General features: G+C 40.3%; 1 protein-coding gene and 1 non-coding gene across 2 annotated transcripts; both read right to left on the reverse strand.

Moving 5' to 3' along the window:
• Positions 1-2,021: 2,021 nt before the first annotated feature.
• trnas-aga lies at positions 2,022-2,103 on the reverse strand. Its single transcript has one exon. It is a non-coding gene; the product is annotated as a tRNA-Ser (tRNA).
• Positions 2,104-12,605: 10,502 nt separating this feature from the next.
• On the reverse strand, positions 12,606-19,325 carry cd83 (CD83 molecule). The gene is made up of 5 exons (XM_038710390.1): positions 19,179-19,325; positions 18,839-18,972; positions 17,655-17,883; positions 16,439-16,551; positions 12,606-16,214 (listed from the first exon to the last, which is right to left on the reverse strand). The coding sequence occupies exons 1-5, from the start codon at positions 19,219-19,221 to the stop codon at positions 16,065-16,067; spliced, it is 669 nt and encodes a 222-aa protein (XP_038566318.1). The 5' UTR covers positions 19,222-19,325; the 3' UTR covers positions 12,606-16,064.

Raw genomic sequence — 19,325 nt, forward strand, 5'->3', positions numbered from 1 at the left:
ATATTTATATTAAAAAAATATATAAATACATTAAAATTAGCCCCGCATTTAGCTGAACAGCTGCAATATTATAGCAATTTATACACATATGCATTAATAAATAAAGCTATTATTATGGATGTTTGAGCTTCACTGTGCAGAATGATGTCTGCCCTAGAACATGACATTAGAAGGATGTTTTTACAAAACTCTTTTGAAATTGTTTAGTTTCTCACATTTTAAGGAGTGGACCTACGAGCATGATTTGTGATCACAAATAGTTTGGAAGCCAATCCTGGTCCAGTTTACAACCTATACAAGTGTGATATAGAGACTTGAAGTGCACAAATAGTAGCGGAGGAGACAATTGATCCAGCAAGAAAAATAATACTTTCAAGGGTCACAAAAATACACATTTTCACCAGTCCCCCTTGTGGTATCAAGGTATTAATATAGTTTAACTGGCAAAGTTTTTAAACAACATTTTAAGACAATCCTAATTTTCATGGGGAACAATTTTCTGCAACAACACATCCTCATACCTAAATTACAAAATAAGTCAATTATCAAGAGTCATATACGACCATTTCCAAAACTACTTATATGGCCTTTAAAGAAAATTACAACGACATATATGAACGTTCATGTACTACCAGTGTTTACAAATTACATTATGCAAGTGACATTTAACACGTGGTGAATATTGTGGAACAAAACCACTTGGTTAGGTTTAGGAAAAGATTATGTAAGTCACCTACAAGTTCCTTTCTTTGTCCTGGATGCCTTTGCACCATCAGACCACAGTGTACTGGCATCTCCTGGCAGCACTACATTCAACAGCAGTTAGACAGTGTGTGGGAATCCCCTCCCAAAGTTGACTGAGCTTTGAGTGAGGGATACAACTGGCCAAAGACAGACAGACAGGTGTACTTACTCCAGGTATTTGGCCCAGTACGCCGGCTCAGACATGGCCATGAAGCAGCAGTTGGTCAGGATGGTGCACATGATGAACAAACTGAACAACGTGAGCAGGTTAAGGAAAAAGGAGGCTTCACATTATATTCACACCTGCAGTAACACCACATACAGCACACGATAGAAAGAAAAACAGAATGTGTCATTATATTATTATACAGGAATCCCAAGAGTCACACAGGTGGTGTGTGTGGTAGTCGCACAACCTCTGCAGCGCAAAAAGGGATTCAATTCCAGTTACAATGCGTGCAAGAAACTCACAATGACAAAAGCAGCCCTCTCACAACATTTTAATGGAACAAATCCACAATCTGTCCCTTAGTTCTAACCAACCATGCATCAAAATGAAATTAGAGATTAAAAAAAAGTCACATGTCCCTCCAGGAAGTTTTCTCTGGCGGCAGGACTGGGGGGGTGACTCTAGATATGTTCAGGAGCCCATTGTCATAATAATTTTGCATATTTTCTTAATCAGCAAATCTGTGTATTTTGCTTTAATGAGCTGGAAGGAGTATATGCCTTTTTAAGGATTTTAGTAAAGCATACTTTTTGTGGATTGAACATATTAGACACACATTATTGTTTAAAGCATACTATTTTGTATTTATGTGTTAATACATTAATAGCACAGAATATTTCTACACTGTAGAATTGCTACTTTAACTTAAAGCTGTAAGTATTTCTTTTACCACTGGATGTAGCATCACATCAACCTCAAAATGTAGGTGAGGTTTAGTGGCAGGGGCCCAGCTCTTTTCAAGATTTGACAGCTGTTTTTGTTTCTTTCTGGAAATACATTAGTAACCACAAGTGTACAGAACGGCAGAGCTGAGCAGCCAATAATATATTTTATATTTATGTCACTGCTGCCCATACCTACCTAGTAAGGATTTTATTTTGAAAATATGAAAAGGAAGTAGTGTTGTTTGATAGGCCTCGCATTAGAACAGAATCTTGCTTAACCCGAAATTTAACATAATTCACACTAACGTACAGGCTTGAGTGAGAGTAAGGTAGTGAAAATAAAGTAAAACAATTTTAATTAATAACAGAAAAAAAACACTTGACGTTGTCGGCAGGATTCGAACCTGCGCGGGGAGACCCCAATGGATTTCTAGTCCATCGCCTTAACCACTCGGCCACGACAACTGTATACATACGCTGTAAAAAGGATGCAATATTGTTTGCGGGGTTCATCAGTGGTGATAAATGATTGTATGTATATATTTTATGAACGTTTGGAGTGATCGATACTTTTTACACGCACCAACTTCGTAGAAATAAGGTTAACATTCCTTAATTGTGCGCGTTCCCGCAAAGTGCGTGCAATTTACGCGGGAAAGCAGAACTCGGCAAAACACCTGAAGAAAGAGATGTTCTCAAATTATGCTTTATAAACTACCACTCACATTTAACGCAAGCCGCTCTGTATGAGACTTAGTTCAGATCATTATCTGTGAACTGAAGCCTAGTCTCTGACACATAATTAAAAGTAGCATATAAGGCTAATTATTACTCTTATGCTGCCTTGTCGTAAAAAGCTACCTTGTGTGTTCCCATTTACAATTTTGCAGGCTATATAAAAAGGTATACACTGGTGGTGTTGCATGCCGGACTGCAATGTTGCACAGATTTATGGCTGTGTGGAAACGTTTGTGAGTTCTGCGCAGAAACGCTAAGCAGCACATTTCGATAGGTTTCGACAGAATCCCCGGCCCTGGCAGCGTTGGAGCCCTATGCAGGTTTCCACAAGCAGGTGGATATCGAAACTTACTGAAAACACCAAATCTCACCACATATCCACACAAATGTGTTAACTTCAGAATCTCTGACAAAGTGCAGCTCAGTTTGTAGATGTTAATACAGCACGAAATGGTTACTTTCACAGCGTGCGCGGCTGATTCATGCAAAGTCAAAAACTTTCTCTTGCAGCGGCCCCCTCACATTTTCAGCCATGCTACCGCCTATTTCACGGGCCCTGTGTTACAGGCCTACCAATTGTGCAAATTAGGCTACCAGTTTTCCACCTAGGCTACATGAAGCTAGGCTAACTACACTAATCAGAAAATATAGCTTTAACCGGATTAAATTATAAAACAGAGTGCTTACAAAGCAAAAGTGCTGCACTAAAGCTTTTTAACTATAGCTGAGTTGAATTACATACACTGAATCCAATAAATGAGGATTGTAACTCCTAACTTAAGGTCACATAAACCACAGGCATGAAAAAAAAACAACTGTAATATACGCAAACCTCTCAGCAGAATTATTTGTCAGGACTTACCGTAACAGTCTTATGATCTCTTAGACCATAAAAAGTCTCTTAAACAAAAAAATCCAGGATTTAATAACTGAAGGGAGATAAAATACATCCTTCTAACTGGGAGCTGATATCAGCAACACTACTAAAGACCATGAAGGATCCAGCAGGTATTGGTGTCCTCTGATTGGCCACGGCCTTAATTGGTACTTAACACTACTAAACCAAACAACTGAAACAGGCTTTTTTATTCGTCCACAAGGAGGCGTTCGAGGCTCTGATGCTGACCTTTTGAACAAAGTGCATTGGAAGTCCTGAAGGGACCCAAAAAACTCTGCAGGAATTTTAACCAGGTCTTTTTATTAAGGACCAAGAGGGGAATCTTGATTTATAGGAATTTAAAAGTAATCATAAATCCTGCCAGAACTGAACTGAGAAAGCAGCCAAGTTCAGCCCAACAAAAAACTTAGCAAAACGTTTATTTCAACGTAAACGGTGGCGCCTTGAACACCCTGTTGTAGCCTTTGCAAAGGCACTGCACTTGACCTTACTAATCTGTTGCTGCTGATTGGATAACACATCTGACACATCCACCAAACGAGAGAAAACTTACCTCAAAGTCTGTTGCACACTGGCTGAATCCCAGGCCCAATCTCCAGCTCCACACTCACAGGACTTTGAGGTGCTTTCCTGGATAGTCTGTTAGGACGTAGGGCTGTCCCACTGTCAAATCATCAAGTGCATGAGGTCTCTTGTGCAGACTTTTTGAGCCATTTAAGCACACTTTCTGTAGGTTCGCATCTCTGCAGACTTTGACCCAATTCCCAGTCTCTACCCTAAAGCCTAAAACCCTGAACCCTCTCAGACTTACTGTGGTTGATGTCACCTGGTAAGTGCTTAAGTGCGAGAGGCTGCAAGGGCTCGAAATGCTATAATGGGACAGCACTGCTCTTTGCAACACATCACGTTACTTTGACTTTTTATTTTACATTTTTTAACTTTCTTCACAGCTGAGGCACTGAAGGGACCGACTGTCTGCAAACTGATTAGAAGTTCATGTTAGAGGTTAGGAGTTAGAGGTGTTATAAGAGGAAGTGTAGTAGCTCAGTCTAATACTGAGGGCTACTGAGGTGATTTCGCCCAGGAGTGCCCTGGCTGACGCGCTGTTCCTTTCTCTTTGTGTTACCGTACTGTATCATTTAAGAATCTCCAGAATTTGTTGTGTTGCTGATTAATAAGTTTATTTGTTTTATCGTGCAGAGTAAAATGTCCATTTAGCCTATCCAGTTTCAACGGCAAAACCATATACATACAATCGACTGTCAAACAAAAGGTTCCCGCGCCAATGCGCCACAGCGGTCAAAAACCCTTTGCCCTTCCGGGTCAAAACACCTGCCCCCAACAGTTTGGATGCTACCTATATAACCTTGACCCCAGGTAATATTAGAGCGACACCCAATGTATAAACAAAAAACAACACAACTTCTCCCCTTTCTGGTAGTCTTGTGCTTTCTCGTCCCTCTCCTCTCTCCTCCTATCACTTCCTGCAGGTTTTCTGGCTCTGGAGCTGTGGAGTCTGGATCTGTGGCTGCGGGTCACCTGCTGCCCCCGTGTTCCTGCTCGACACCCTCTGCTGCAACGACTATTGTTACTAGTCCTATTGTTATTATTGTTATTATAATCATTAACATTACGATTGTTACCATTAACACTATTATAAATATCTGTACCATTTTTCATTTAGTGTATAGCAACATCACCTTTACTGTCTGTACCTCTGTGTGGATATTGTGTAGGCTGCCTCCCTCCCCTCTCTCTCTCCTTCCATCCCTCTCTTTTTCTCTCTGTTCCTCTCTCTCTCTCTCTCTCTCTCCTTCACCCCAACCGGTCGAGGCAGATGGCCGCCCACCCTGAGCCATGGTTCTGCTCGAGGTTTCTGCCTCTTAAAAGGAAGTTTTTCCTTGCCTCTGTCGCCTAGTGCTGCTCTTGGTGGGAACTGTTGGGCTTCTGTAAATAGCATCACAGAGTACAGTCTAGACCTGCTCTTTTATGAAAAGCGCTGTGAGATAACTGTTGCTCACCTGATTGCACTTGCATCATCTTGTCACAAGATCTCTGACGTAATTGCTGACGTAATCTGCACTCTGCGCATGCGTTGGCGTCTGTAGCCATCTGTCGGAAGCTCCGTCTTGAACCTGACTCTTATCCAGTTTTAATCTTTTTTCGTTACATTTTTTATATCCTTTTATTTAACTTAACTTTATTTAAGTTTTACGTGGGTTAAGGATTTTAGTCATCCGACATGGATTTTAAGATAGATGACCGTAAAAACACCATCAACGCTACTGATCGCAACAAAGCTCCGGTGACTATGCAAGCCGAGATAACTCTGCCCCATGAGGACTGCTCACTCCTTAAGAAAGCGAACAAGAAGATTGCTGACCTTATGGAAGACATCCGACGACTTTCAGAGGAACTCAAAGAGAAAGATTCCCTGCTGACTGGCTTTATGGATGTGGCTTCAGTACAAGCCAAACAGATTGTTTCTCTTAGCGCAACCGCTAACATCCAGGACACCGTGTTTTGGGACCCCTCTAGTCTTCCCAGGCTTTCATCCTGCTCGACTCCGAAGCATCAGTCAACCTGGGCTGAAGTGGTGGTCCGTGGCTGCAAGAGAGGCTCGGATGGGGCTGCCTCTCCTCCGGACATCGGCCTCTCCAACCGCTATGCAGCCCTGTCTGGCGACACTCCGGTCCATCCAGCGGATTCACCTGCGGCTTCGAGTCTCCCTGATACGGATCTCTTTCGGCGGACAGCGCCTGCCGACACTGTTGCATCTCCGCTACCGGCTACATCTCCTGCACTGGGCCGCCGGTCTGCCACCGGACTTGATCGGCGGCCGTCATCCCGGTCAAAAACCTCCGCTTCCCGACGTAGGATCCTGAAGGAGGCTGTGCTCAGACGCTCCGGAGGCCGTCTCTACCCTGCACCGTCAGGTAGCCCTTCTGTCAGGTCTGTTACTGCTGCTCCAACACAACACTCAACAGCTCACACACTCCATCCTCAGTCCGCACGCAGTGTTGAAGCAGATTCTGCTCAGTCCTGCTCTGGATCCCAACAACCAGCATCTCCTCGTCCTCTTTTCTCCCCAACCACACTAATAATTGGTGACTCCATAACCAGAAACCTCCGTTTCTTTAACGCTACCACTCGCTGCTTCCCCGGTGCCACCACGGCTGACATTTAAAAAAACTCCAGGACCTAATGCCATCGCTCCCGTCCTCCATCACAAGAGTGATAGTCCATGTCGGAACAAATGACACAGCTCTTCGGCAGTCTGAGCTGACAAAATTAGATTTTAACCGTCTTCTTAACTTTTTAAAGCAGTGTGGAAAGTCCGTTTTTATCTCTGGTCCCATTCCCACAGTCGGTCGCGGTGCTGGCCGCTTCAGTAGACTCCTTGGCCTCCACGACTGGCTCCAGTCCGCCTGCAGGGCTCACCGTGTGTTTTATGTGGATAATTTTAATATTTTCTGGCAAAGAATGTCTCTTTTTAAGACAGACGGACTTCACCCAAACAAACGGGGCTCAGAAATGTTAGCTGCGCACATACAGCATGTGGTGCGGTCCACACATGACTTACGTGAATGACTAATCATTCATGCAGCACACCTGGACACACCACCGCTCACTGAACAGATCTCTGCCTCACTGCCACAAACAACTGTCTCCACCTGCTGGCATGTAAATGCATGCCGTCTGCTCCCAGCGCTGCTCCAAAGACTTCTATTCCTGTCATCATCACGCATAGACCAGTAAACCGAAATGTGCACATCCCACACAGAAATAATAGAAATCTCTTAAGGATTAGGACAACAGCACCAACTCCAGCACCCAGAACAAACTCATTTAAAATGGCTCTCTTCAATGTGAGATCACTTTCAAGTAAGACTTTTATCTTAAATGATTTTATCTTGTCTGCAAATCTAGATTTTATGTTTTTAACTGAATCCTGGTTGCAAATGAATGACTATAGCCAGCTAGCTGAACTGTGTCCGCCTCAGTATGATTGCTTTAGTCAACCGAGGGTCAGTGGTCGTGGTGGTGGGCTAGTGAGCGTGTATAGGAAAAATTTTAAATGTCATCAAGTACGCTGTGATGAATTTAGCTCCTTTGAAGTTCTCACTGTTAAAGTTGGAGGGCTGCAACCTATCATATTTGTTATAATTTATCGCCCCCCAAAACCGCCTGGAGGATTTTTATCAGAACTTCCTGAATTTTTATCTACTCTGGTTTTAAATTATGACAGAATTGTTCTTTGTGGCGATTTTAATATTCATGTTGATGACCCCAACAATGTTAATGCAACTGACTTTTTAAATATGGCCACTTCTTTTAACTTCAAACAACATGTCAAAGGGCAAACACATAACTGTGGTCATACACTGGACTTGGTTTTTACCCTGGGTGTCAGCATTTCCTCTGTGGAATTAGTGGACATGACCATATCTGACCACAGATGTATTGTTTTTAGCTGCGATTCGCCTGTTACTCATGCCGCCTCACCAAGCTCCGTGTGTTGTCGCATCTTTAATGAACAAAGTGTTTCAAAGTTTTGCGCAGTCTTTCAGAACCAAAGCCAACACCTGTCTGATTCCAACACCAACAATCTGGTCGATCACTTTAATCATATCTGCTTGTCGTCACTAAATATTACTGCTCCTCTAAAGGTTAGGCCTATGTCTAAAGCTAGTAAACAACCCTGGATAAATGACAGCATTCGCAGCCTAAAAAGGGAATGCAGGAAAGCAGAGCGCAGATGGAAAAAATCCAATCTCCAAGTCCATTACCTCAGTCTGAAGGATTTATTAATTAACTACAATAAAATGGTTAAGGATGCGAGAACACACTATTTTTCTGAACTCATTACTACACATAAACACAATCCCAGGTTTCTGTTTAAGACTGTGGATCAGCTGGAAGTAATGATGACTGTGAATTGTTTTTATCTTATTTTACCAATAAGGTGGTGTCAATCAGAGCCTCTATTTCCCCCGCGGCCTCTTACTTAGAGGTTCCTCACCAGCAACAACAGAGTTTTAACCAGTTTTATCCCATCGACTTGTCTGAGCTTTTAAAAACAATATCACAAATGAGAGTGTCCTCCAGCCCACTTGATATAATACCTACAAAATTTTTACTAAAAGTAATAGATTCTGTTGGGCCCCATTTGATCTCTGTTTTCAACAGCTCCCTATCTACTGGTTGTGTCCCTGATTATTTTAAAACGGCTTGCGTGAACCCACTTTTAAAGAAACCTGGTTTAGATCCCTCCCTCCCACAAAATTTTAGACCAATTTCAAAACTGCCTTTTATTGCAAAGATTCTAGAAAGAATTGTGTCCAAACAGCTGCTCACTGTGCTGGAAAATAACAAAATATTTGAAAAGTTTCAGTCTGGTTTTAGGAAGTACCACAGCACTGAGACTGCCCTGCTTAAAGTCACCAATGACCTTTTAATGTCTGCTGATGAAGGTATGTGCTCAGTCCTTGTACTCCTGGACCTTAGCGCTGCTTTTGACACCATTGATCACAACATCATGTTAGACAGACTGAGGCACTGGGTGGGGATCTCTGGTACTGCTCTAGAATGGTTTTCATCCTACCTGTCAAATAGGAAGTTTTGCGTGTCTGTAAACAACTATGTCTCTTCATTCTGTCCAGTTAAATATGGTGTGCCTCAGGGGTCGGTCTTAGGGCCCATTTTGTTTTCCTTGTATCTGCTTCCCCTTGGACATATTATCCATAAACATGGCATTTCTTTTCATATTTATGCTGATGACACACAAATATACTTGCCCGTCAGATCCACAGACCCTGGAATGCTGAGTTCACTTAACAACTGCCTTTGTGAAGTTAAAAAATGGATGTCAAATAATTTCCTCCAGCTGAACTCAGACAAAACAGAAATCCTGGTCATCGGGTCCCAGCAGATGGCAAATCAAATACTGCCATCTGCTGGTTCCCTAGTAAATCACATTAAGCCTGTGGCAAAGAACCTTGGTGTTTGGTTTGATAGTAATTTAAATTTCGAGCAGCACACCACAAAGCTTGTTCAATCATGTTTTTATCAACTTAGAAATATAGCTAAAATTCGATCTATGTTAACTTTTAAGGACACCGAGACCATTTTACACGCCTTCATCTCATCACGCCTGGATTATTGCAACAGCCTTTTCACCTGTTTAACCCAAAAATCTATTGATCGACTCCAGACTGTCCAGAACTCAGCTGCCAGGCTTTTAACCAGAACAAAGAAATATGACCACATTACTCCTATTTTAGCTTCATTACACTGGCTCCCAGTATGTTTTAGAATTGACTTTAAAATTCTATTGATCACTTTTAAAGCTCTTCATGGCCTCTCGCCTTGTTATATTTCTGACCTTTTAGTCCCATACGCACCAGCACGTACCTTGAGATCCTCGGGCAGAGGTCTGTTGTCTTTTCCAGAGTCTCGACTGAAAACTAAAGGGGACAGAGCGTTTGCTGTCAGGGCCCCGAGGCTCTGGAACAGCCTGACCGAGGAAATCAGGTCAGCTGAGTCAGTGAACTCTTAAGTCCCTTCTTAAAACATACTTTTATAGGAGAGCTTTTCCCGATCTTATTTGACTTTATTTTATCCCTTTTATTTTATTGTATTTTACTAATTTTATATTAAATTTTCATGCTCTTATCTTTTTTTTGTATTATTCTTTACACTTGTTAAAGCACTTTGTAACTTGTTTTTGAAAAGTGCTCTGCAAATAAGGATTATTATTATTATTATTATTATTTGGCGCTATATAAATAAAATTGAATTGAATGACCGAGAGACAGCAGCAACATGGTCTGAAAAGGACAGCTGGTCATCAGTCATGACACCCAAGTTTTTCACCACCTTGGTTGGAGTGATGGTTGCGGAGTCTTGCTTGGCTGGAATGACCAAGAGTTCAGTCTTAGAGAGGTTTAGTTGAAGATGGCAAGCCTTCATTCATGAAGATATGTCCGATAGACAGTCTGTGATCCGCACCGAGACAGTGGCGAGAAGGATAGGTAGAGTTGCGTGTCGTCTGCGTAGCAGTGGTAAGAGAAGCCGTGATGATGGCATGATGGAATGATCGGCCCCAGTGAGGTGTGTAAATTGAGAAGAGAAGGGGCCCAAGCACTGAGCCTTGGGGAACCCCTGTGGAGAGGCAGTGGGAGGAGGATAATTGTCCTTGCCACAAAACATTGTAGGAACGCCCCGAGAGGTAGGATTCGAACCACAGGAGTGCTTTACTCGAGATGCCCATTGCTGAGAGAGCGGATAGCAGGATCCTGTTGTTGACTGTGTCAAAGGCAGCTGATAGGTCAAGCAGGATAAGAACCGAGGATTGGGCTGCAGCTTTAGCTGACCTTAGGGCTTCTGTTACAGACAGAAGAGCCGTTTCAGTAGAGTGGGCACTCTTAAAACCAGACTGATATGGATCTAGGAGGTCATTCCCTGAGAGGAATTCTGAGACCTGTTTGAATACTGCCCGTTCAATAGTTTTGGATAAAAAAGGTAGAAGAGACACTGGTCGATAGTTCTCAACTTGAGTTGGGTCAAGTGAGGGCTTTTTGAGCAAGGGTGTAACCCGAGCCCTTTTGAAAGTGGTCGGGAAGGTTCCTGAAGCCAGAGAATCAAATCGGACCCCTCTTGCGGGCTCCGTACCTTTCATACAGCACAGCGAGCTGGCACATTGGTGTAATAGATCCTATAGGCTTAGATGTAAACTTCTTTTTCTTGTAGTTGCTCTCTCCATGTTTGTTTACCTTTTTTTAAACGCAGGCTTCCCCTGGTAACTCAGTGTTTACACATAGCTTTAACATCACAATGCTATGAACTGTGGGTAACTCCTTCAGGTAAAGTCTGCAGAGATGCGCACTTAAGGCATGCATAATGGACTCAAAAAGTCTGCAGGAGAGGCCTCATATACTTGATGATTTTACACTGGGACAGCCCTGAGCCTTCGGAAACTGTAGTGGAAAACATTTTGAGATTGAACGTGCTCGTGGGGACAATTGCTTTTTTTTTATAGTTCATGCATGATACTATAAACTGAATGAGTACTACATGGATATACTTCTTTACAACCTTTCATTATTTTGACTTTATTCCAATTGCACATATTTGTCACACTTTATACTGTGAATATTTGGAATTGTCTTGCAATATTTCACTCTCAGTCAACTTTGTTTTAAACACTGTGTAGTTCTTTTGATTTATTAGATATTTTTTTTGTAATCCTATATTTTATTTAGGATTTTGGACTTTTGCAGCACTTGTTTTTTCCTTTTTTCTTTTCTCTTGCTATGCTTTATTGTTATCAACCAAAATACCAACTCAGATTCCTTGTGTGTAAAAACCTACATGGCAATAAATCTGATTCTGATAGTCATTGAATACAATCCGTTTTTATCCATATTTAGCATGTAGTTAGTTTTTCTGATTGCAGACCTTTTTGACCTCTTGAGATGTGGTCTATCATCTCATTTTTAAAGGGTCCCAAATGGTGAACCAGGTTTTCTTTAAGTTCTGGTGAGGAATGCGTACATTTGGGAACACAACAGCAACTCAAATAATCCTGGAGGTACTTCACAAGAACAGTTTTAGGACATCCTCTTCTTCTTCATCTTCTTCTTTTTCTTCTTCTTCAGTTCTTACCAGACTACCTGTGATGCATATTCATTTAAGCAACTTCACCTGGGGATTCTGTCATAACTTTATTGTATAGTGAGGCCTGATTAATGACAAGGTAATGTAAAACCAAATATTTACATGATATATGTATATGGATAGTGTTAAACATTTACTCTTTGCTTTCCTGGTATGTTATTAGCCTACACATAGGTGTGAAAATGGGCAGAAGAATAGGGGCTGTGTTTAGCTGAACAGAATGTGCAAATGAAAACGGATGAGGACAGGTTGTGTTTCAAGTTAGATATTAATATACCAGAAAATGCAACTGGCACTGGCATATTTATTGATGGTAATGGTGTTTTCCGATCTGGTGTGAAGTTCTTAAAGCTCATGCAGTTGTTGTTTATAAAGTTTGACAGCACAGGTGTCAATTCAATTCTGCTTTATTGGCATGAATGTCAAACAACATTATTGCCAAAGCTTAAAATATAATACAAAAGAACAATTCATTTCACACAGTTCATTAAATAATAATAAATAAAACAGTAAAAGTGCGTGTTTGTGTGTTAAAATAACATTAAAATATTTAAAAATAAATAAATAAATAATAAAACAGTAAGTGTGCGTGTGTTGTCTTTAACCTGTCTATACGAGGTCACCAATAAAGACATATCAAAACGTCCATCTATCCATTTCATTTTAAGTGTTTATTGTGAATATGTGTAAAACAGAAACATCAGACTAGAAAGAATAATTGAAACAAACCAAAATGATTAAATAATGATATAATAAATCAATAATAATAATAATTACAGCCAAAAGGAAATTTTTTGAAACATTTGTCAATTTGTTTACATATTCAAAAGGGAGTGAGGGGAAGAGAAGAACGTATTTAATCCCACACCCTGTCCACAAATCAATAATTTTAAATAATCTATCTGCTTTCCAAAGTATTTTTTAACATGCGTGTCGTCATACCCAAAATCATTTCAAAATTTACATCAGTTATTAACAAAAAAGTGGAACATAAATGAAGAAAGAAAACAATAACAACAACAACAACAATAATGAAACTGAGAATAAACCATACCACCTTAGTGATTAAAACCACATGCCTGCTTTGTGGGCTGCTGTAGATTTCAAAACAATAAACAGTAGGATGGAAAGGTCACTGTTCTGTGACCTTTAAGCACAATTTCTTTCATTTAGTTCAAGGGGAACTCCACCAATTATACATATGAAGGTCAGATTTCTTCTCATGATTACAATTCAAATGTTGTATCCAGGGTTTTTTTGGAGCTTTACCTACACGAGCAACTAAAAGTCAGGACATCTCGACCTCGTCTGCTTCAATTTGGGCGCCATTTTTGAAGAGAAACCTGTCTCTTCTGACGACCACTTTCAAATCTGGAAGTGTTTTACATCCTAACACTGTCTCTCTGAAATGCTAATATGTCAATTGGAGGGTAATAAAAATGTGCACTGTGAGAGGTTAAAATTGTTTTATTGTGGTCCAGCTTTTGCCAAAACTTGATAATGATGTAAATGCAGCTCATCCAAATACATTTAACAGTTTAGTTGTTATTAAATAGGCATATTACACTACTAGTATACTACTAAAACTACAAGACATGATATTTAGTTAAAACCCAGTGAGGGAGACATGTTATGAGTTATTTCTCCTTATGCCTTTATGTTTTTTGGAAGAAAACTTCCTTTCACTGACCTGAAAACAGATCCATTTTGCAGAATAGAAACTCATAGCAGCACTTTAGATGGACTTCCCCTATAAACACATTATTTCTGTCATATACAAGCTACTGCTTTAATTTCCTGTCATGAAAACCTGAAATGCACAGTACAGCAGATAAACAACAAACACAATCACATAGGTAACTCGTGTAACCCTGAATAAGCCTAGTCAACATTTATGCCTTGAAAAAACTCCTGAGAAAAACCCACTACACTGTCAGCACTGTTTCAGACAAGTCAACAAACCAAAGTTGTACAAGCACCAGTAGCTTTCTCTTCTCAATTCATAACTGATCTCAGAATCATAAGATCCATTTCTCTCTTCTATTGGCTCATAAAGAACACAACAATAACAACAAGAACCATCTGCCTTCAAAGTGTCTCACTGTCTGGCATTTCAACATGCTAAAAGCCCCAAATCCTATATATAACACACAGTACTACACACTTTTCATTCTTTTTGCAGGTGTGAGGTGAACTCTAAGCAACGGGCCTTCATTTCCTCAGTGTACTCCTCTGTCCATTCTTTAGTTTTACATTTTTACCACTAAAAAGTCTTATAAAACAGAAATCTACATACAATATTCTTAAACTGAGCCAGGTAACTTAGCAGTCTTTGACATTAAAGATATAATAATATAAATAAGACATTGTGACATAGGTATATCTGTTGTTATTCTTTGTAGCTCCACAAATAAAAACATGTCATGTGCATTTCAGACTGTTTTCAAAGAAGAAGTGCTAAATTACAAAAAAGCCCCGACAGTAAATGACATGGCTCGCTGTGGGAGTTTCCCAGTTTCAAAATAAAGGTCAGAGATTATTTATGTAGCCGAGAGCAGAGGTGTAAGAAAATGTCATTCAGTTCAGTTTTTTGAGGGGAATTAAAGCTGCTGCAACACGTGGGTAGGAGTTTTTCACCTCCGCACGTGATAAAAAAAGATATAAACGTACAAACTATGTTCAGTTTGCAAGCCATTTTTACAGCTCTGTCCACACTGGTCTTTGCAACAGACACATTTCTTCTGCAGATGTGGAATCTTGAATCTGATTTCCTGATTTTCTGCTGTTCAAATATGAAATAGATAAAAACCTTTTAAATTCAATTGATTTTATGTTTTTACAAGTTCAGAAGTCACAGTAAGTCAAGTCAAGTCAAGTTTTAATGCAACATTAAATTACATATAAAGCTATAAAAAAAATACAAAGAATAAAAAAACAATTTGGTACATGCACATACAAATAACAAATGAGAACTTTTAGAGACTTAAAAACAACAAAAGGTATACGGTATCATGCAGAGGGGTGTTCTAGTCCCTCTGTTTGTAGCTTTAATGTCATTCATCTCAATTCCAAGATCCACACTCCTTTATCCGTCACACCTGGACACACTAACTGGATTGTAATTCTACTTCCTGTCCTTGTTCATTCATCCTCAGTCATGGTCCCTAATTTTACCCTGCACAACTTCCTACAATTCACCTCGACATCCTGCAATTCAGATTCAGCATTCGTTTCAAAGGTTGTGATCTTGACAAGAGCATAAAATAAAGTGATGTGACCGAATAATCATGTGCGAAATGCAGCTACAGCAACAAGGCAAAGAGAAGATCTGTCTTAAAGCCCCCTGAACTCGAGAGGCACAAAAAGCACAACAACCATGTTCCACTATGTTCTATGTACCACTGTGTTAACTTTTGTCTTCTTCATCGCTACGATATCTAACAGAAGTATAAATTGCCGTACACTACACTTTAAATTTTACTCTCATGCCGTAGATGCCTCTTGTGGCCACAGTGGCCGCTGTTCAGCAGATGTCTCTTTAAGGTGTTTTGATACACGTACACTGCACATAGATGGGAAGAAACAGCCCAACAGTTCATCTTTAATCATTCACACTCACTCACACACTGATGCGTGCTGGCCTGACCCTCAGGAGCAAGATGGGGTTCAGTGTCTTGCCCAAGGAAACTTCAGCATGTGGACAGGAGATGCAACCATGCTACCTCCTCCTCCTGGCCTCTTCTAGATTCACCGGCCTGTGCTTAACTCTGTGCTTCCTGGCAGTCCGGGTTAGGAAGACCCCGCTCTGTGTCCACATTTGTTGTAGCTTCTGAAGGGTTTTCTACGAGTTGGTCCTCGTCCTCAGCTGATGTTTAGATTAGAGGGCATCATGGAAAAGAAGTCTGCGATCGTGATTATGAGTTGTCTAATTAAACTGGACTTTTCGTTGGAGGAATTTTTCATTGTTTCAGTCAAATCTGGAGATTTTCATCTGTTTTTCATACGAGTGGCACCAACTGACGACCAGTTATAGATATCAAAGAAGCTATTTTGTGGAGTCGTCCTGGAATTATTTCTCCTGCAGTAGGATTTTTCTGCACAGGCTTTGTCTTTAAACGCAGACATGCTTCATCGTGGGTTTAGGACCCAATGTATAGATCATCATTAAGTCCTTTTTTTCAAGAGGTTTGAGCGATGCGTTCAATAACCTTTCTTTATTTGTTGTCTTGTTTTTGCCTTTGATGGTATTCTTCAGGCTAACCTGTGGTGGAGACAAAAGACAATAAATTTAGATAAGGAGTGAAAGACAAAGTGCAGATTTGGAGTATGGATTTGAAGAGTTAAACTGGTCGTTAAGTGAATCCATGTAAACAAGGATTGTTAGAGAAGCTGTGTTACATTAAGCCATGTAAGTGCTTATGTGGGAACGTTTCCCAAGCATCTGAGAGTGTGTATGTGTGTGTGTAAGCATATTCTGTTACTTACATAGCTTATTATGAATATGACAAGTGCAACCATCAGCACCGCTGTTGCAATAATAACCATGTAAGCATCTGTCATCGGGATTGTCTGGTTTTCCGTGGGAGTGTCAGCACAATCTGGAAATGAAAATGAAAGTTACTCAAGTTTAAACCATCATGATTGTCAGTGGTGTTCACATCATGTTTTAATCTTTTTTTTTATGACAATTTAAAAGGTTTCAGTATCATACAAGTTGAGGCACATTCAGTGTCACAAAACCAGCAGAAATCTTGAGGAAAAAGATTCTAGTCTGGAAAACACCCCATGAGAATCATAAGAGTCCAGCAGATTAAAACAAACAGATCAGCAAACTAGATGATGATGACAGTGTTGTATTGGAGTTCATCCTGATGGCTGACCGGCTTTCTCTTTATTCCCAAACTTCATGAACAATTCGGTGTTGTACATCTAAAATAATGCACAGAGGATTTCTCGCCTCTTATTTATTCAGAGACTGGTTTTGGTTTGGATAAATGAGATTCAATTTCACAACACCTGCAACCCAGCTGCAGTGTTTTTTGCAGTTTGAAAATGTTGGTTTTTCCAGCAAAATTATAAAGGTAAGTAGACAAAGTTTCTGTAATAACAACTACTAGATGAATTGCCATAAAAAAGATATTACAAAACATAAATTCTAATAACTTTGCTGATCCTCTGACTGTTCATCTTGCGCCATCTATCCGGTCAACTATTTAATTTTTTCCCAATACTTTGGTTTATGACCAAATACAGAAACTAATGTCATTGCCATCAGCCTCAGCTGTACTTTTTGTTGAATGCTAACTAGCAAATGTTAGCATGCAAAACTTAGCATTGTTAGCATGCTGACATTAGCATTTCAAAGAAAGCCTCACAGAGCTGCTAGCATAGCTGCAGACTCTTCGTTTTGCTTTCATAGAAGAGGCAAAAAATTTAATTACACTTATTCTAAAGTGGGTTTTGGTGGGAATTTTAAAAATCAGAGTTCCATTAAAGGGTTATTATAATTGATTTCACACCCACGCTCCATCCCTACACACTAGATGCAAACATGATCGTTAAATAGGTCCGGAAGTTCCCTGATTTAAATTCAAAAGTAACTGATACGTCACGGAGTCTTTCACTTTTCACAGTGTCAAATGTTTTCCCACTGTAGAAAATCTGAATAATCTGCTTGCTGATCCTGAGCTTTGACTCTTACCTGTCACGTTGAGAAGGACCTCTCCATCCTGGTTCTGCTCCCCCACAGGTGCTGCCAGGTGACAGCTGTACACGCCACGGTCAGCACACGTCACGCTAGGCAGGAAGATGCTGCTAGACTCTGTCAGCAGCTCCACTTCTCGCTCCACGCCCCTGTACAGTCGCGTCATGCCGGTGGTGAGGTCTCGGGTCAAAAGGCCGCTAAGACCAGGCGCCGGAGCCTCTTTGACCTGTGACATCATCAAAACAGTGTGAGATTTATATACAGCTAATGGATCAGAACCACAATCAACATGAACACACCATGTAACTGCAGACAGTACTGATATCATTCAGTCTACCACTATACTATAAGTCCTAATTCCATTTGTAGTTCATCATTGCTACTACAACTGTCACTATACTTACAGCCAAGCTATTAAATAAACCAAACTATTATATTACTGCTTATATTTCTTAAATGAATCGCTATGAAAAACACAAAAGGAGTGACTTTTATGTTTAAGTTCTGCTGATGCTTGCAGGTATTTTACTTCTCAATGTGTTATTTTTATTTAAGAAAAGGATCTGATACTTCATCTGTTACTGTTAAGTATAGCTGGAGAATTAAGTAATGTCCTTAAGTACGAGTTTGGCACACCAGTACTTTACTTGAAAATGTCCATTTTATTCTACCTTATACTGCTACTCCAGTACATTTCAGAGGGAAATATTGTACTTTTTAGTCCACTAGGTGTAGTTGACACTTTTTACATTTAAAAAAAATGCATGATATTAACATATGATGCAGTACTATACTACTATTCTACCCAGTATTATATGAAGTATCCAAAACTGGCTCCATCTTGACAAACTTACATTAAAATGCTCTTCATTAAAATTCCCTTAAGTTGGACTACTTCTTCCACCTCTGCTAAAGTAATACCACTGTAACTACTGCCTCTACTGCTTTTACTTGAACAACAGCAAAAACTATTAGTACTACAAAGAGTAAACTACTGTTATTACATTGTATTATACAATTTATTGGCCTGCTTATGCTGTACTTTAATGATAAGAGAGAAACAGAAAGTCAATGGAGCCTCATTTGAATTCAAACCAGCCAACCAATTAGAAGCAGGCCCGTCTCCTTCCTGGAGCTTTGTATTCGTGTACAAGTCTGTCTGAGACATGAAAATAATTTACCTTGTACCATCTCAGGGCGCTGTACTGGACACCAGGCTTGGATTTAGCGGTACACTGAAGAGTACAATCCGCACCAACAACGGATTTAACCTCAGGCATTTCCTCCTGAACAGGCGCACCCACAGCAAGGCACACTGAGGAAATACACAAGAATACATAAATTAAAGTTTATAAAGTGTGTGTATGGTGTAAACCTTCAATACAAGAGCTCTCACAGCGTGACAACAAAAGCCACACACAAATGCAGGCAGCTGTTTATGCACAGTAACATACGCCTCGTGTAGTTCATATAATCACGTAGATTATGATTTCACAAGAGTTAATAACGTTAAATACTTACACAGTGACAGAAGTAGAGCGAGGTGGAGGAAACCTGGAGACATTATGACGATGAAATTGTGAGAAAGAAGCAGATCGGTCTGTGAACCACTCGACGGGCAATGTCATATATAGGCAGGACCTCGAAAGCGAAACTAACACTAAGGCG

Source organism: Micropterus salmoides, unplaced genomic scaffold (assembly GCF_014851395.1).
Source record: "Micropterus salmoides isolate LMB-PRFRI ecotype aquatic unplaced genomic scaffold, ASM1485139v1 Ms_hic_scaffold_11, whole genome shotgun sequence".
Classification (NCBI taxonomy): Eukaryota; Metazoa; Chordata; class Actinopteri; order Centrarchiformes; family Centrarchidae; genus Micropterus; species Micropterus salmoides.